Source organism: Mytilus californianus, unplaced genomic scaffold, assembly GCF_021869535.1.
Source record: "Mytilus californianus isolate M0D057914Y unplaced genomic scaffold, xbMytCali1.0.p SCAF_5, whole genome shotgun sequence".
Taxonomy (NCBI): domain Eukaryota; kingdom Metazoa; phylum Mollusca; class Bivalvia; order Mytilida; family Mytilidae; genus Mytilus; species Mytilus californianus.
Window position 1 is genome coordinate 75166653 of NW_026262701.1, and position 21502 is coordinate 75188154.

General features: G+C 32.7%; 1 protein-coding gene across 1 annotated transcript in view; it reads left to right on the top strand.

Annotated features, from left to right (window-relative positions):
* LOC127702762 (ankyrin repeat domain-containing protein 39-like) overlaps window positions 1-21502 on the top strand; it is a 174154-nt gene that overhangs the window by 54938 nt on the left and 97714 nt on the right. Inside the window, exon 2 of the mRNA XM_052207066.1 lies at window positions 14377-14481. Coding sequence (XP_052063026.1) covers window positions 14455-14481 — 27 coding nt within the window. The 5' untranslated portion in view covers window positions 14377-14454. The remainder of the gene's footprint in view (window positions 1-14376; window positions 14482-21502) is intronic.

The following is a 21502-nucleotide window of genomic DNA, read 5'->3' on the forward strand; positions in this document are numbered from 1 at the left end:
TGTTTGTCTTTGGCCCATAATTCCTAAACCGTTAGGACAATAACCCCAAAAATCAATCCCAACCTTCCTTTTGTATTGTTTTGTGGTATAGAACCTTGTGGTACAATTTCATAGAGATACATACACTTATACTCAAGTTATTGTCTGGAAACCAAATGTCTAGCTTCTGACGACGACGACAATGTCATACCATTATATGACCACAAAAATTTAGCAGTCGTATAAAAACTAAAATGAATTTCAAAATAGTCTCTGAACCATGAAAATGACGTCAAGGGCAATAGACATATGACAGAGGGAAACTTTGTAACATTAAGTATTTGTATACTGTATGAAACATCATAGTCTTCTATTCGCGGAAATATAAAGCTGTATGTAAATAGTTTACGCTGTCACTGGATTGTAATCCCTAGGCTTTGAATCGTAATTGCTTGCAAAATAAAAAATAAGTCCCCATATTATAACACAAATCAATATTTAACGTTGGGAATCAACTTTGAAAAGCAAAACATATCTTAGATAGATATCAAATTTTGAGGAAATGTTTGCCCAAGAAATGTTTTCTCAAAATATATGATATATTTTTCAAATACCGAGTTTTCTAACTCATTTTCCCTCAAATTTTACAGTAAACAAGGGACCTTTCTTTTAAATTTCCACTTTGCATATTAATTTTTTTAATCTGTTGAGGCAATCTTGACTTATCATATGACATAGAAGTGTTGACAGACAGATGAACAGAGTTTGTTGTTGGTTCATGTCTGTCGTATTTGTTTTTCGTAAATTGTTTTGTTTTAAATTAGGCCGTTAGTTTTTTCAATTGAATTGTTTCATATTTGTCCTGTCGGGGCCTTTTATAGCCGACCATACGATATGTTTTTTTCTCACTGTTGAAGGCCGTACGGTTGCCTATAATTGCTTACATCCACTTCATTTAAACTTTGGTGGACAGTTGTCTCATTGGCAATCATACCACATCTCCTTATTTTTATAGAGAGATTACTATATAGGGCACATGTCAACAACTGGGCCCTTAATAATCAACATTAGCTGTCACAAAAAGATATAAAACAGATGTATGACAAAATATGTTGCAAACAAGCACAAAACCCCTTTTTTTTGGGCAGCAATACACTCAGTAAATAAATATGAAAAGTTATTTCTTAAATTCACCATTTTTGGGGAAAAATGGAGCACAGCTGGATATTTTCTACAAAATAACACATTTGATCCCTGTGAGTTTACAGTCATGACAGTTCACATTTTGACAAAATCCATCAATACATCTGCAAATAATAATAGCACAAAATCTATCACCTCAAGTTATATTGTCTAACTTCATGTTACTTCTTTTGTTCATTACTTGACATCTCTCATTACATTCTGGTAGTTTTAAACCATTGGTTCACTATACATTTTCCTGAAAGAAACAGCACATATATAATTTTATAAGTAAATGTTGCTGTAAAAATTAATGCATACATTCATGTGGCATTGTAGAAAATTTCAATTCCAGTTTTTGAAATCTCTTGTTTTCATATTTAATAGTATTTTCTAATATTTTTGATTTCGCAATCTCAAAACAAATTTCTTAATGCTGACCTGTGAATATGCAAGTTTTACCCACTTAGCATGCTTAGAGTACATTGTAATTTGTACATTTGGCAGAGCTAAATGTATAATATGATAATTCAATATAAAACTGTATTCCAAAATATTAAAAAGTATTCATTCTTACAAATCATATTAAAATTGAAAGTGTTTTTAAGGATCACACTGACTATTTATTTTATAGTGGACACAAGTAAATTTATTTACAACTTTTATACAGCTTGCCATATTGTATAAACACCTGTCCATTTTTAAGTAATCTGAGACTATCATGCCCTCTGAATGTCTGTTGGAGATTTTTGTCATTGGGTTGCTGTCTCATTGACAAATACCCACATCTCTTTTTATTCATACATATGAAATTGTTTGTATTACATGTAGTAAGTGTTACTGAACCTCAAATTTATCAAAGCATGATCATTACATATTTATGTTTATAAATATAAAAATTTATTATGAAATTTTTTCTCTCTCTCTATATATTTATAGTAACAATGTTGCAATTTCAAATGATTAAATTAATACATAATAATAATTCTTTATTGTCATATAAGTAAAACATGATACTTGTGACATAATACAAATAATAACAACAACAAAAATAAACTGATTTGAATTCATATATATATATAGCATGAGTTCGAATCACGGCGAGGGAAGAACAAAAATTTGCTTCCGCAAATTTGCAGATTTAACATTGTTGTGCTGATATTTAGAGTAATTATATATATATATATATATATATATATATATATATATATATATATATATTTATATTTGTTTAAATATACTTTTTTACTGTTTTAGTCTTTTGGAAAATGTTGTTTGTGCTGTATTTAGACCCCTCTACCAAGAAATTTGTTTTGCAAGCACACGTATACAAATTGCGGTTTTTATCCAACGCAATCATAGGTTTGAACGTTGTTTTCAATTTAGACTTATATATTATATATATAAAAGTCTAAATTGAAAACAATATATTTATTTATCTTGCAATCAGCCAACTATTGTACAAATAACAGGTACACAAATAAATTTTTGCTTTATTTGTACTTGTACAAATAAAGTCTCCTGTTACCCCTCTTCCATGTTGAGCAAGCGGTAATGTGGATATTTCTTTTTGCGTTTCAAGTGTTGGGTGTAAATTTCAGGATAAAAACAATATATGTACATTGCCTCGCTTTTCGTCCTGTTTCTAAAGCTCATACAAATAAATTTTATATTTTCCTACAATGTACATATATTGTATATATATATACAAGCAAAAATAATTAAAAGTCCCCTGTCCTCAGCTCTTAAAAAGACTGTCTTATAAAGGAGCCTGTTTTTTCACTTGGTTTATATTTGAAGGATTTAGCAGGACTACTAGTTTATCAGTATCAGACAGATTTGGAAATATAGGATTATCTATTGCGATATCATTTAAAAGTTTTATACGTAATATATTATTAATATGACTTATGAACCATTGACTGTAGTCCAAATATAAAATTCAATAAAAAAAATTCCCATAAACTAAGGCACAAATTTACATGTACATAAATTTTAAATTTCCGTCAAAAGTGTTAACAAATATAACATCTCATTCAGTTTTATTCAAATTTACCTCAGGAAATAGTTTCTGGTGTTTTCTCTCATCTTCAGGTACAAGTCTAGGTGAAATGTCAGACCATAGTAATAGTGCAATGCCTCAGAAATTATAGAGAATTGATCATAATGTTCTAGTATGAGACCAGGGCCCTGGCACTTCAAATATTGGTAGACCATTTCTGAAAGACAATTCAACAATAAACATTGATTTCAAAAATTCAGATAACATTAATAAAAAGTGAGGTTAAATAATAGTTCTTTAATCCAAACAAAATTTAGATCTAAGGAAGTTAAATAATAACATTTACAGTAACAATTTTCAGACCTGCTAACTTTCACGATTCCTGGGGGTTTCCCCCATGAGAGGTGTTGACCTGAATTTTCATACACATTTTCTGATTTATATATATAGGAATCGAATTTACGTACACGAAGAGTACGGTAAGAACTAACTCTTTGTTTGGTTGTCTTTTTGACAAGCAACTTAGATAAAGCATCCCCTTTTCTGGAGAGAGAACACTTCACTACAAACAATGCTGTTTTTGAAATCTATATAAAAATAAGATGATGTGGTATGATTGCTTAAATGAGACAACTATTCACAAGAGACCAAATGACACAGAAATTAACAACTATACATGTAGGTCACTGTACGGCCTTCAACAATGAGTAAAACCCATACCGCATAGTCAAACCATGCAAACAATTTAAGCATACATGTAGCACTACAACTCAAGGTCAATTTTAATAACAATTACTTCACAGAAAAACCTGAAAAATATTGGAGATACAACACTATAAAAATACTAACTAGATGAATTAGCTATTATAATCAAACGGAAGGTTGAGACATAACAATGTACATGTACAAATGTAGTTACGACAAAAACTTGTAGAGACTAGAGTGTAGAAATGTTGTATTATAGTTGTACATTGTATAGGGAAATAGACAATTACACTTGGACATACAACACTATAAGTTTCACACAAAGATATGTTAAACATGATCATCATATATGAAAATAATTTTAATAAGTTATGTTGTACTTTAAAGCATAGACCCTTTAATTGGAAAAAAGATTCTTAGTATAATGTATCATTCATTTGACATATATACATGATATATATATATACAAGTCTAAATTGAAAACAACGTTCAAACCTATGATTGCGTTGGATAAAAACCGCAATTTTTATACGTGTGCATGCAAAACAAATTCTTGGTAGAGGGGTCTAAATACAGCACCAACAACATTTTCAAAAAGACCAAAAAAGTGAAAAAGTATATTTTAACAAAACGCATTTGACTAGCAGGTCGAACAATGGATGTTCTTAAACACTGCTGACTGCCATGGCGATTGCCAAATAAACGGATCACCAGATGTAACAAAATGGATCTTATTTGTTAATTTAATACCAAACAGAAAACAATAAACTCGCGGGAAAGATGGTATACTGCAAACATAAGGTGCAAAAATTAGTACACCATATCCGGATTTCGACAATTAATGTCTCTTCAGTGATGTTAGGAATCGAAACGGTATTTGGAAGGCCAATAAATTTACCTCAATTTAGGATTGACTCTTGAATTTTGAAGAGTCGAAATAGGATGAACGGATTATATAAACACGAAGGCAAATATAATACAAGCCCAAACGAAAAAATATAAACAAGTCTTAATTGACAACAACGTTCAAACCTATGATTGCGTTGGATAAAAACCGCAATATATATATATATATAAAGAGAGAGAGAGAGAGAGAGAGAGAGTAAAAGGACCAACCAGCAAATTTAATATTTACCTGTACCTTGTACCTGATCGTCTAGAATAGACGATACTGCTCAGATAAGCAAAACATTATTAAAGTCTAAAGATTTTCACAACTGTTCTTATAAGATGGTAATATACAAAGAGGATGTTATAAAATCGTGTTCATCAACTTCGTATATAAATGAATATATATATATATATTACCATCTTATATTAGTACCGTTGCGCAAATCTTTAGGCTTTTATATTTATATATACACATTGAAATGAGATGTCCAGTTGCAAATATTTCATAAATATTCAGTTAACAAATTTCAAATAAATCTAATAGATAGGCAATGTATAGTTTGTTTAACGATAATATATAAACGGCTAGAAATTTAAATGGCACAGTAAAATGTTTACAATGTTGGGTAGGGGCACACATTTTGCCTTGCAATGGGCAAACTTTAGACTCCTAAATTAGTTGTTATTAGGATATTTTGACTTGCAGAGACTTTTTCCAAACCCAAGGCATTTATCGTCCAAACTTCCACTTGAGATGGCTGTAAATGCTCCTTTTTAAATGTCCTTTTTCTTCTTTTTTTTTTGGGGGGGGGGGGGGAGGGGGAGGGGAGGGGATAAGGTCCTTCAATGACAGAGAAACTACACATGTATGACCAATTTCTAAACACCAGGGTATTCTCGTTATAGACATGTTTTGAGGTTAACTGACTCTAAAATGCTATTTTGTACAACTTTTGAGTCCCCCTGACAAAGGAGTTTCTGTTCCTCTCGATTTTCACACCATAACAGCACAAATAAAACAACTTGTACAAATCTATCTTCGAAAAAATAGAGCAAAATACATGTAATCTACTTTTATCGTCATTACTAAAAATTATTGTTTACTTAAAAGGCTTGCTATATTGCTTATATCAATTTATGTGGTTAGAGTTAACAGTTTGACACAAAAACGAGGGATCAGTGGCCACTTCAAAAGCCTGTCCATGTGTGAGCGATTAAGTGTCGTTCTTATAATCAGAGACGGATTAAAGGGAGCGACCCCCCCCCCCCCCCCCGCCCCCCCCCCTCTTCTTAAGGAGCTACATTTATGGTTAATCCAGACTTTATACCAACCCAAATTCTGTCTAGTTTGGGGCCGCGAGCTCCCTCTTTTCACATCTGAAAATTTATACCAAACGATTCGGGTGAGTTTTAATGATCTTACCTTAGATTTTGGTAACTTGAAATTAAATCAGTCACCTGTACCATGGCTTTCTCTGATGCAGTCCCATCTCCAGAGCGGTGAAGATGAACAAATATGCGAAACTGTGCATGCTCGAGATCGGTCATTTCAAAATGTAAAATTTGCCCATACCGGACTTTTCAAATAACGGCCGGGTACCAGTCTATGTAACCATTGACTGCTGATGCTGATACGTCATCAGGTGAGAAATTCATCCGCGTGCATTATGGGCACAAAACCGATTTCGCCTATTTTCAAATCAAGCGTACACATATTTCTCACGACAAAACATGTCAACATAACAAAAAAAGGTTCCTTAACAAATATTCTCGCGAAATTTCATTCACAATAATAATATATAAAAAGCGATAAAGAGTGCTACTTTGCACTCGATAAAGTCAGCGCATTTATAGATATGTATACGCAGTAATGCTATCTCAAAAGCACACTCAGCCTCTCTTTCAGAATTTGGCGATAGCATTACTACGGATGACCTCTCAAGGTCATTCTAGTAAAAAAGATCAAAAGAATCGTTTTGTCAAATATCATTTATAGGGCTAGATTGATTTATAGATTTTATTGCAGGAAAACTTAACAAATGTATTTTGCATCGAATATATGTCAAATAAAAACTTCTGTGGTCAAAGTGACATGTGTTTATTGCTGTTGTTTATACATTTGTACATATAAACAAAGTTGTGATATGTAATTATTGAGAAATATAAACCAAAAGCTTTTCCAAAAGGCATCCAACCAAGAAATGAAACATTCAAATGTGTCAAAAAAGTTGTTAACTAATTTACTATCATTGATTTGCAAACTTGGGGTTCTTCAGTGATAAACAGAAATGCGACGTAACTATTAAATGTACTGGTCATAATCATTAAATATTATAGGTATGAGACTGTACTGGACATTTTTAATGTTGGGCCCTTTTATAGCCGACTATACCGTATGGGTTTTTCTCATTGTTGAAGGCCATACGGTTGCCTATAATTGCTTACATCCACTTCTTTTGAAATTTGGTGGATAGTTGTCTCATTGGCAAGCATACCACTTCTCCTTATTTTGATATTAGTTTAATACTCTTTACATGTCAAACAAAATGGGGACCTGATAAACCAACAAAGAAAAACAAAAATTGTTTTGACTAAATAGGCGTTTAATGTTTGTCGAGACATTTGATAATTTATATCAATGTTACATACAGTAATCGATATTAACCTCAGAGATATGTACCAAAATCTATAATGCATCTTTCAGGACAGTCAGTATTCTGGAATGCCCTCTCCACCTTTGGTTGAATTTTTCGATGCTCTATGCCCCCGCAATTCGTTTTGGAAACATCTTCTGTATACTCTAAATACTTTCTTCTATCAGCAGGAGATATTCTAACAAATATCTGTGAGTTATCATTAACACGTAGATTCTTTCACTCTAGAATCCAGAACACTGCGCAAAGCACTAAAATATTTCTCGTCTAAAATACTAATAGAACGGTTATTTTGTCGTAAGAAACGCTGGATGCAATTTATCAATTCATACAATGTATTTGGATAGTAGTCATTTCCTTTTTTGTTGCGCACTTCAGTTATGAAATATCAAAGAACAGTGTTGAGTTGAGAATTACTCATTGAAACTAAACTATCATCAATAACAGAAATTTTACTATCCGTTTTTGCCATTGTATTTCTGTCCTCCAGCCAACTCGGTTTTGTTTTTGGTTTTTCTTTTTGTACAAGCTGTTTTATATTCTCCTCCGTTTTCGGATACAAATCGACCTCTTGTGTTGCTCTCATTCTGGTGAACATTGTTTTCAGCTACAATGAAAATGAAAATAAATAAATACTTCTAACGCTTGATAGACCATGCCGCAATACGAGGACCAAAAGTAAAATAATTTTATTATACTTATTAGAAAACGTTCATCTGAAATAGATGTTTTATCAAATGCTGATGTTGACTTCCCACTGTGTACAAAATGCAAATCGAGAACTTGCTTCATAAACTAAGGGGCTACAATTATTTCTATAATTTGCAGGTGTCGGCGTTTATTGTTTATTATTATTTTTGTTAAAAAATTTGATATTATTGCCTGTATAGGAATATGATACATCATATCAACGACGATGAGTGTTAGAAATAGAAAAAAAGAAACACGTTACCGCAGGTTAAAGAAATCAATCGTGTTTTCGATTCGCACTTTGTTCTAAGTGATCGTTTAAAAGCAGATGTAGTCTCTTGAAATTAAAATAATCGAAGGTGCCAGATACAATCATATGTTTGTTAAATCAGTTTTTAGACAGTTTGTAATTGTGTTATATAAAGCCGAACATAAAACCCGTTTCTACATTGTATTGATTGAAAAAAGGGGGGAAGGGGGTATTAATAAAGATATTTGACTATAAAACGTCAAAATACGATTTACGTTTGTTTCTTTCAAATGTAGTTATGAACAGTTTCAAACACTTCACTAAGTTTAGATCTCAAAAGTCAAATTGACAAATTGATTGAATACAGTAATTCTACATTGAGAACACAAACAAGGATATGTACACTTAATGCTTTGTTTTTTTGGTTTTTTTTTTTTTTGTGTCATTCGCAAAGCGAAATCGAGGGACAAAATATTTCGGTAATCACAAAAGAAAGCAATACGCAAAATAAACTGAAAAAAAGCTACACAAACCTTGTAGAAAAACCGGCAAGTAGGGGAGTGGGGGTCAGGTGATCTGGTTTGGATAAACCATAGCCGTCTCTTGCGAAGACAACCGCCGATTTTCCTATGATAGGTTTTTGAAAAAAAGATATTAGTTAAAATAAGCACAAGTATGGACATATTAAAGTACACCTTCTAGGGTGCACTCGACTTCAGCGACTTAGCACCAGGTTGTTTCGATTGTAAAGGTTGTTGAGGACTTTTTCACCCCGTATAACCCCGATACAAATTAATCCGGACGTTGACGCGTTCGAATCGAACACACCGTGTACCACTGAGTTCAGACAGTGGAGAATTTACACTTTTAAAGAAAGTCCAATATTTATTCTTCAGATAGTTTGCTCCAATATTTTCTTTGCCGTACTACTCATTACGTACTGCAAGGTTTTTTCAAATATGTGATAGTTTTATAGACATTTAAAAACGCACGGCCATGCCACTGATAAAAGCATGCTTGCTATTTTTAATTAATCAAAATTTTAAGTTTCTTGTGCCTCATATTTTTTAAAACATACATTTTTGAAAATATCATTGTTAAAAATAAACAAACTAATTAAGATCGTAGGTTTATGTGTTATCTAAAAACAAAGAAAAGCATGTTTTAACGTGTATTTATTTTCATATTGTGTACGGTTGGTTATCATTACACTTTTTTTTATACTGTACGATTCGTTGCGACAATATTGTATTGGTCAAATTAATTTTGCATGCATTATAGTATGCTTTCATATGTTTTTAACTAATATACATGATTGTTTAAAAAATTCAATTTACCACCATAACATGCATAACATACATCCACTTTGGTGGATAGTTGTCTCATTGGCAATAATACCACATCTCCTTTTTTTTTATATAAAGCAACATATAATATCCGTTATATTGTTGAAATACTCTTGGAAATATTTTGTACATGTAAGAAGTTCCGTTATCCATATGAAAGTGTATTACTAAACTAGTAGGACAATACAATTGCTCGACAAATACAAATATCACTGGCTGATCATACGGACCTATAGACGCGTCCGGCCGCCAATTTAATAGCTTTTTTTAAAACGTTTACCGTACGACATTCAACAATAAGTAAATCTCACACCGTAAAGGACCATATAGGATGAAAAAAAAACGTGAGCTAATTAAAAAATAAAACAAGAAATCTAATCTATACCACAGCAAGAAATGAAAACAAGCAAAACATGGTAGACAGCAATCAAAGACAACCAATGGATTATAGGCTCTTGGCCTGAAACTCAGAGGCGGATTCAAGGGTGTCATGCAATACAAATACAATAGATTTACCTTAAAGCTAAATGATATGTTTATACAATGAACATGTAACTAATTGCCATCGTTAATTAGTAATTCGGTTCCTTTGTTGTGGAGATGTAAAAATGAAGAGATAATTCTCAAAATTAACTGGTTTGCTTTCTTCAATTAAGTTTCTTTTTTCTTTAAGGTATAAACGTTATACTTAATTTCTCCGAACATTACAGTTTTGCTACTGTGATGCCAAAATCTAATTGATTTGTCATGCGTTCTGATTATTATAAGCATCGTAAAATGTACACCCACCCATTTGCATTTCATTCAAATGTTTACTTCTTGTGTGTTTTACTCTATGAAAAACCACAAATTAGCATCAATCTGAAAAACTAACGACTCTTAATAGACCTAGCATTATTATGGACCTTGTTCTCTAGGAGATGGATATCTAGAACCCTTACAAACTCAATGTTTCTTGATTTTTGTTATTCGGACTTCTTTAGTCCGAGTGAACTATCATTCGAAAATAAAGTGTGGTAAGTTGTATTTGTGGTGAAATACAAATTCAATGTTTTCAAAGTCAGCAACTACAAACATTTAGAAACACAGTTTGACTTTCCAAAACATCCAAACATTTGCCATTTTTAAAATTGTCAGCACGGTAAGAATGAAAGTGTTAAAATACGAAGCTCAGGTTCCTGCATATTTTTTTAACAAAAAAATAAGATAGAAATGACTAAATGCGTCCTATGGCAAATCTTTCATGCATGTACATTATTAGTGAACAATAGATACAATATGTAGGTCCTATGATAAGGGTTGATCGGGATGAGATGGTGATGGTGGTGGTTGTGGTGGTGGTGGTGGTTGGGGGAATTAAGACTGCATTTGAAAATAAAATTTAGCCTTGCAAAATGCCACCTATGGGCCCCTCAAAGAAATTTTTGCAATGGTTCTTTACGTGCAGAGGGCATGACACTCTCTACACGAGGCATCTGACCGGACGTGGCTGCTAACTTAGACACTCAACACAGCCACAAGGGGCGCCCCACTTCGGCAAGGGTTTTACTGCCGGTCGGAAGAAGACCATAGTGACCATATTTATATTCCCCAGTCACCATTGGGTCATCGGTACACAATACGGTTTGGTAAACATCAATCATCTACCTAACCTAAAACATTTGCTTTTTTGCTACTTTCATGTCTTTATAATTATCAATAAAAAAATAAACGTTTTGAAAGTTCGTATTGGTGACACTGCCCTAAAAAATTTCTGGACCCCCTTTTATCACTGACACCGGTACACAAATGTACGTAATGGTTGAGTGTTGGTTGCTTAACGTCCACTTGCAAATATTCCGTGCATGTTCAGGATAAGCACGAATTAATAATACATACAAAAGGTAGGTTCTGTAATAGAGGACGTCCGGAATTACGCGGGGAAGTTTGGACTGCCACTGGATAAATTGAAGGTATACTGTGGATTCATTATTATTCGTTAGATACCAATTTTCGTTGATTTCGTGGGTACAGGTGAACCACGAAATTAAATGTTCAACGAATGACAAATTTTCTATAGGCTTGAATGCAAACTTCGGCAAAACAACGAAATTAAATATCCATGAACATGTAAGTTTTCCTTAATCCACGAAAATTGGTACCCACGAAAATAATGAATCCACAGTATTGGATAGGGACAAACATTTTGTCTTGCAACAGGCCACCTACGGACCCGTCATAGAGTTGTTGCAAGGGTTCTTAAAGTGCAGAGAGCGTGGCACTTTCTCAACACGAAGCATCGGATCTAACATCCCTATTCTGACTAGACGTGGCTGCGTACTTGTACATCCCGCACAGCTAAACGGGCGCCCCGCTTCGGCGAGGGTTTTACCGCCGGTCAAAAGAAGACCAAAATGACCATATTTATATTCCCCAGTCACCCTGTGGGGTCACCGGTACATAATTCGGATGGGTTAAACATGTTTGCAAGTCAAGCATCTACTTAAACTTAGACAGTGGTGTCAAAACACAAGATGAGAATAGACTTTACCAGAGTTGTCTCATTGGCAATCATACCACACCTTCTTATTTTTATATTTACCAAATTCTTTCATAGATAAAAAAAAAGATTTGGTTAGAAAGTTTGGCTTAACCTGTCGAATTCTTATTCAAAATGAGATATCATATCCTAATTTTTACTGTGATGTTGTTTAAATAGCCCGTAAATTTATATATGATCCATGTAAACTATTTGATCCTTAGGATAAACTTATTCTAATCTTAAAGGAAAGGTTATCAATTTAACAGTAGCACAATCTTTAAATATTGTTTTATCGGTACTAACATTGAATTTGTTTTTGAAAAATTAAAATATAACTAATTAAATAGATCGTACAACCTCTCGATACTGTTTACATATATTTTGGCATTGCACAAGTTCATGCGTTTCTATGACGTCTTTACATTAAATCCGTTGGATATATACTGATTGATTGATAGTTTACTCTTTAAGAACATGACTTATCTTTTAGTTGTAATTTTCTTTGAAATAACTATCAGTAACTACAAGTACTCTTATTTCGGTACTTTATGTGTATTGTTTTTATGATAGATGTTTGTGTGCCTCGTACATATATTTTGAGTTAAGCAAATTGCAACTGATGTGTACAGTTTGCTGTTACACAAGTGTCCCAAGTTAGGGAGAGGATTGAGGGCCAACATGTATGGAGCCTGTAGTACAATGGTTATGTTTCATTCATAATTGTTTTTCGTTAATTGTTTAGTTATAAATTACGTCGTTTAAATTGTTTCACATTTTTTATATCGGGGCCTTTTATAGCCGATTATACGGTATGGGTTTTTCTCATTGTTGATGCCGTACGATGGACTGTAATTGCTTATTACCACTTCATTTTAACGCCGATGGATAGTTGTCTCATTGGCCATCATACCACATCTACATATTTTTAAATAAAAAAAAAAACAGTTGGACTGTCATCTAATGCATTCGACAAACAATGTTCAACTAGCTTCCCTGGCCGCTTTCGTTTAGGCGATGGACCAACATCTGCATTTGAAAGAGATTCAAATTGTGAAAAGTAAGAGGTATTGAAATATTATTGTCTGTAATATATTTTTTAAAACTTTATTTCATCTGGAATAACGTTGAAATTTCTAGTCTTCAATAGAAAAGTTGCCGTCAGATGTGAGCTGGTTAAAACATTTCAATTTTGGCTTTGGATGACTGATACTTGTATGGTCTACTATTTCGACAAAGTTTGCAGATATAAATTTACAATAAAACACAGAAAAAGGGTCGCTGATGCCATCTCGAATACCCTAAAAAGAAGACCGTAGTGGATATATCTGAATATAGATCTGATTTTAATTCAAAGTTGGAAACAACATCATCACTATCTTCAACATTGCTATCTTCTTGTCGGAAAGTATTTTGCGTTAAGAAAATACTTTCATCTTCGTCTTTATCTATTTTCAAACACCAAATGCATATGAAGGTATTCACGGAAAATATATATGTAATCCTAGAGCACGCAAAAAAGCATGATACACATGCACTGTGTCTTCATGTACTTATACATGTAGTTTACCTTCAACTGTACTTTATTTTATTTCTTTTGTTTTATGTTGAGCTATTGTTTAAAGGGGCCAACATGTTGGATAATATAAATCAAGTTTATCCAAAACTATTTACACACTTGATGAAAAAAAATCTTAACAAACACCTTTTTTGTATGCTTTTTTCACCTTCATGACCTTCTTTTACAAGTTAAACAATGTTTTAAGTAAAATATAAGCCTCTGACAGTCCATTCTGTTATAGGCTTATATCCCTTACATAATTATTATCTCCTCAGTGTGATTGTATATCCTCTGTATACACAAAATCAATTTGCTAATCAGACAGGTTAAATGGACAACAAATACTTGTTCGAAATATATATTATTGTTTATGTGGAATAAAAACACAAATGTGAAAGTTCATTTGATTTAGTTTTAACCAGTGATTTGTGTGATAGATATTCAATTTATATTTATTACTAAAAAAGTTCCAGTTTATCACACAAGATTTGATGTAAAGTAGAGAAAATAGTATAAATATTTTTTTAATATTACAGATCTTGCTTGGATTATGATCTTATATAATTCATAGACTTATATGAGTGCTGTTTTATTGTAGGGTGGATGGACAGCATTACACGCGGCTGCTGTTCAAGGAAATCTCAAGGTCGTGCAATGGCTAATTGCAGAAGGTGGAATGGATCCCTTGGATAAGTCAACACAGGTAATATTGGATGTTTTATACTATAATATGTTTAATAGTGTATCATTAAAAACACCAAACACAACAATCAACCGTCAACAATTACAGACATGTACCCAACAATCAAACATAATTTGTTTTTGTTCACATCATTTACAGACTTCGGAAAATTAAAGGTTTGACAAATTGTATAGACACTTGTCTGATTTTAAAGATTGCATGATGCCCTCTAAAAAGGAGAGATGTTACTTTCCAATTGTGTTTTGATTAATTTTATTTTCATTGAGTTGCTGTGTAATTAACAGCTTTTCCATAATTGTTTTATTTATATTCAGTAGTGCAAAGTACGTTCCTTTGACAATGTTTTAAAACGAAATTTTAGTTTCTACGTTACATTGAAGTGCAGTATCGCACATTCTGGCGAGGATTTAAATAATGAATAGTAGAAATTCATATAAAATCCTTGTTGATAGGCTTATATAACTAAGAAACATTATAGTTGTTTTGTGGGGGTGATATACAAGTGCTTTGGAGAGTTTTAAGATTTATTGTAATAATACTAAATTAAAAAAAAAATGCAAAAGTTGAAACTTATAACTTTGTAAAAATCTTAAAATAAAGAGAAGTCAAAATAGCTGGTGCAAACTTAAATTTATAACCTGTTAAACTTAAAAGATGTCTGCTTTAGATCATCTCCTTAGGACATAAGATTTCTCTGTGTCAAGAATGAGCGATGTGCATGCGAAGAAATGGTTTGAATAGAATGAATACATTGGTTGGTGTTTAAATTGCAGTGGCAAATATTACATACAAATCAGAACGAGAACATTCATATTGATGTAACTTGAACCGTGTTTTGTAAAAGCACGATGCTGAGTCGGACTTTTTCTACCCTAGATCATTAGGCTGTAGGAAGAAAAGTTCAATTTACAAAGACAACAAAAACATGGGATTTTGTATGTTTTACTTTTTTCTCGAATGCTTCTTATGATACTGAAATACGATTAATGTTTTTAATTAACAAACACCACTTATTTGTATTCTGTGTTTACTTCTTTCCGCGAATATGAGGAGATGTTTGGTATATGATAATTAAAAAGCAACCCAGCAAAACACACAAAACAATAACACAGCTAGAGATCAGCACGCAGTCTTTAAAATAAAAAAACAAAACAAAACATTTTATTGAATTGGTGGGTCCGATGCGCTTTTCTGGATTAACCTTCAATGATAAAATGACAAAAGATTTTTCAACCTCTAAAGGCCTACGTCTAGGAACGTTGTGAATTCATTAAGTAGTGACTTTCAAAGATCTGGCAATACTTCCCTATCGCATAAATAGCACTTGAGTTTCCGATTGGGAGAGAGAAATAGACATGGTTATACTATTTTTTTCATAACTTTTTCATCTTCTTTTAATTTTGATCAATGGAATACATTTTTTTCTAACTAAAGGTGCATAAACGAATGATAAATAACAATATTAATCAAAATAAGGAGATGTGGTATGATTCCCAATGAGACAACTATCTACCTGAGTTCAAATGACGAATATAAGTACATTTGACTCTTGATATTTATAGTATTGATTCATTTTAAGAACATAACACACAAAAAGTCTAGAGGAGAAAGTTTCCGGAACGCATAGACACCGCCAAGGAATAAAACATGAATTCCAGTTAAAGGAATTGTTGGCACATGCCTGCGGAGAGTACGATAAACGTAATATATGTATTACTGGGAAAATCATTAAGTCAGCGATTTCATTACCACAAATTACTTAAAACCGTTACAAAATTCTTCCATAGATACTAAAATTAAGTTTGCAAGTTTGGCTGCACCTGTAGAAAACTTATTTCAACCGGAATAGCACATCCTAAAATTTACGGTGATGTTGCTTACCGAGCCCGGAAAATAAGATACGATCCGGGTACACTTATCAATTATTTAAGTAAACTTAATTTAAAAGGTAACCAATTCAACACTGAAATTAGATCTTTGGGTATTGTGTTATTGGTATACATATTGATTATGTTATCAGTAAATTAAAACCATATTAAATATTATTGTTATACACATATGCACTTTCAAGGTACAATATGTCGATATCTATATTATGACATTGTTAATGGCGTCTTTACAGTTAATCCATTGGATGTTGGATGTGTACTGATTGATATGTTAGTCTTAGATACATGCTTTTTTTATTAGTTGTGATTGGCTTTGAACTAGCTATCAGTAACTGCCAGTACTCTAAGATCTGTACTTTGTCTTTTTTGTTGTAAGGGATGTATACATACCCTGCCACGTCCGGTCTTTGTTTTTGTAAGTTGTTTTTTTGCATTGTATCTATCTGCTTAGTTAGAGTTAAGCTCTTTATCAACTGATTGTTATAGTTTCTTTTAATGTTGCGCTGTAACACCACTGTCCAAGGTTAGGGGGAGGAATGAGCACTCTCACATTACTTTAACCCCGCAACATTCTGTAGGTGCCTGCCCCAAGTCAGGAGCCTGTAGTTTAGTGGTTGTCGTTGGTTCATGTTAGTCATATTTGTTTTTCGTAAATGGTTTTGTTATAAATTAGGCCGTTAGTCTTCTCAATTGAATTGTTCATATTTTTCATGTCGGGGCCTTTTATAGCCGACTATACGGTATGGGGATTTCTCATTGTTGAAGACCGTGCGGTTACCTATAATTGCTTATATCCACTGCATTTGAACTTTGGTGGATAGTTGTCTCATTGGCAATCATACTACATCTCCTTTTTTTAATGTAATACGAATCACATCATGGACTTAATATATATCAATTTGTATATAGTAAATGCTAGTTACAAAACCGTAAATGTGAGTTAGAAGTCTGTAAACACAAGTTATAAAAATTCTGTTATCAGGATATAAAAATCTTTAAATTTTTTATCAGTATTTTTTTCGAACAAATTCAAAAAATTCAAAAACCATCATTTTGAAGAAAAAAAATAAAATTGTCCCTTAATTAGTTTTCCAAACGAAATTGGAAGATGACGAATTACAGGATAGCTTTTTATAAAGAGAATTGCTGAATAGGTTGACACTAATCTAACTATTGCCACTCTCAGTCCACTAGTCTTTTCTCTTGCTAACAAATGTTTTCTGAATTGGCATAGAAGTAACTCCGCTTACAAGGATCTGAAAACACTCCGTTTAACTTTCTGTTAGGAATTTATTACACCAGCATATGAACTGTCTGCCTCCGAACTGGTTAAGACGTGTAAGATTACCACAAAACCAAAGGATCACGAAAGATGTTAAAACAGAACCTAGAACAGAGTATTGTCAGATCCTTGTAAGCGAAGTGTGGACACATGATCTGTATTTCAATCAGATGGAGAAGTAGTAAATATCAACGTCGTTTGTTTGAACTGACCTGGGATCGACCTCACGTCCTTCTGTAATACGCGAGACGAGCACGAGAAAACGACACCACCAATGCGGTTGTATATTAAAGTAAAGGACAACGATATTGTTTTACACTAAATTCTTGTTCTGTTTCTATTTTCAATCTTTTTTTAATCGTTGGTTGGTGTTAGCTTTGGTAACCGTTAATTAGACGTTATTTTTCAACGTTGCATTCTTTCATTTCGTGTAGATAAAATACTGTTCAAAATATTGTGTCATTGTAGTTGTTTTAATTGCTGAGCAACTTTTTAAAACTCTTTTTTAGGCCAAGAAAGACATATATTTATTATTTTGTCAGCTATATAATATCTCCAAGAGTCATATTCCTGATTATTTTATATTACATAATAAAATAGGTATATTCACAAGACATTATGTATATTATAACAGTTACTTTATCTTAGTTATGTCCCCTTATATCTGAGTTATCTACCCTTATATCTGAGTTGTCTACCCTTATATCTGAGTTATCTACCCTTATGTGGCATAGTTGGCAAAAAGTGAATCAAACAAAAATATTCTGTTTTTTGTAAAATACAGCCATAAATATGATAAAACACATAATTTTCTATATTAACATGATAAGTCTTAAACATGAATTACATACTACTCTCGAAATTTGCACATTTCATTTAAGATCTAGACCGATTGCACAATACCTAAAAACCACAATCGCACAATACTTAAAAACCAGAATGGCACAATACTTGAAAACCACAATGGCACAATACTTAAAACCACAATGGCACAATACTCAAAAACCACAATGACACAATACTTTAAACATTATTTTATCTACACGAAATGAATGAAGTACGACGTTGAAAAATACGTCAAATTAACGTTAACAAAACTAACACCAACACGGTACACGACGTCTTATACTTTTTTGCAACTAAGACTGTCAGGGTCATTCTGTAAAATTATTAGTGTTTTTTGCAAGAAAACCTGTCAGTGTCTGCTTAATAATATTAGTCTTATTAGTTCTTTCTTTAACTGCTCAGCTCTAGCTTCATAAATCAGTGTTTTCCGTATTCCCCCCCCCCCCCCAAAAAAAAAATAAAAACCAATTACACCTACGGATTTATACATTACTCCTATAACCTATATATGATCACATAGTTTGTCAATTAGAGGAAAAGTATGATTTAACCCTTCTATTTAGATATTTTCCCTTATCACTAATTACCAGAACTATATTTTTGTAATCTCGTATAGTCAATAGATTCCTCACGGTGAACGGGATAACCACAGAAGAGTAATACTTTACAGGAGATAATCATTGAACCAGTTGACCCACTGTCTGAAAAAGAGCAAAATTAAGACAGAAAACATCAAGAGACGTGTTTTACGCTAATGTAACTCTATTTTTAATAATTGGTACGCATATAGACAAACTAAACTGGTGTTCTTCAAATGATGTCATTACTATTATTTTGTATCTCCCCTTTAAAAAGGTGAATTAAAATAAAAGAGGATAGCTACATGTGTTCAAGTTAACCATTTCTCTAATTTTTACACGATTTGTCCTATTGCTGACATGTTGATTATTTTTATCTAATCGACGTGTGATTCGTTTGATCTCATTTCTTCATTGGCCAAAATTTGATTATGACGTCAAGTTCTTTTGCTTTCCTCTGAATTTCCTATTGTGACGTCATGAAAAAAAGGCAGCCATGCCTGATGACGTCACATGGAAAGAACACATTGTAAATCATTCGAAAAGAAGGATTCAGTTTGTCTGCATAGTCTCGATAGTTAAATTTTAAATATTTAAAACGCTAGGCGAGCCTCGCGTTTTAAATATGAAAATTTAACTGTCTCGAGTGGATAAATATCGTATCACACTTGATACAGTGATATAGTATAATCTATATTTATACTTTTAATCGATTGAGTAAAACCAGAAAAACGTGCCCATCTTGTGCACTGAAAATATATTCATATTTTTACTTGTGAAGGCAGCAAAGCTTCAAGGGGATTCAGATGGAAGTGAACCCGACGTCCTCCTAAAATCGAAAAGATAAAATTGTTTGGCATACAAATGGTCAAGGTATTTTTTTAAAGGTGCAACCCCCTTTGATCTGTATCCAAGAGGTAATTTATCTACGAAATTCGATGGAACTTAACACCGTGTATTGTGGGTTCAATTATACGTTTGTGATGGAATTCTGCTGCTTTAGCATTAATACAACAACCTATCATGATAAAATGTATCACCTGTTCCCACGAAAGACAGCGTCCCTCTTTTGATCAGTACATTGTATGTTTATTTAAAGAGGAAGATATCTTTGTTTCGGTTATGTCCAGTCAGTTAATATATGATATAAAGTATAAAGTAGCTTATTACGCGGTATAGGCTTTGTTAATTGTTGAAGGCCGTAAGGGGAAATATAGTTGTCAACTTCCACGTCAATTAATGTCTGTTGGAGAGTTGTCTTATTGGCAATTATACCACATCTTCTTATTTTCATATAGACGTGAAGATCTGTCATGTCTATTAGAAGTCAAAATCCTTAAATATCTCTATACAAGTAAACGAAAAGAACAGAAACAACATTAGACAATTATTATAGATATCATAGAAGTCGCAAGATATGTTTGCATAGTAGATTTGAAATGCAATTTCTTCATACCAGGAATTTTGGAGTAAAGCTGTTACTCATATATATTTTGACAAAAAATATGCATGAAATGGCCATTTGAGGTCAAATACGTTAATTTTGACATGCTTACGACATCACAGTGACACCACAAGTGACTTTTCATCACTAAATTGTCCAGATTATATTAACCTGCTCAGCTTGTTTTATTATCAATAAAAACAACTTAAGCTTGAGATAGTTTACTATTTTTGCAATTTCAGGGGCCAAATCATGACTCTTATATCTCCTGCATTGAAAATATATCAGCAAGCTTAACGTGTGGGTCAAAGCCTGGTTAATTCGATACAAATTTGTCTATGTTAGGGAATCTGTATTTCTTTAATAATCTGACTCAGAACACTTGGTCTAGTACAAAGGAAAATTTTATTTGAAGTTAAAACAAATAAAAAATATTGTTAACGCAGAGATATGTCTCGCCTTTTCTTATTTTGATAGTAAAATGCAAAAGTTGAAATTAAAATAGCAATACTTTAACATGTGAGTTATGCAAAGTATTATCAATGAACCATGACTGAAGGTACATGGCCATATAACCTTCATGGAACCGAGATGTGCCAATGCTTATACAACTGCATACCAAATAGCATTGACCTACCACAAGTGGTTCCTCATAAACTAACCTAATAACAAACTGATACATGTAAACTCAGCTTTGAAAGTCAGTAGACCATAACTGAGGGACAGGCCTAAATAATCGCCATGAAAATGAGGTGTGCCAATACTAATATAACTGCATACCAAAGTATCATTGACTTACCACTAGTGTTTTCCCATAAACTGATCTAATAACAAACTAATACATGTAATATAAGCAAAACTTTAAAAGTCAATAGACAATGACTGAGGGGGCGGGGCAAAATAATCTCTCTGAAAATCAGATGTGCTAATGCTAATACCACTACATACCAAGTATCATTGACCTACCACTCTTAGTTTCCCA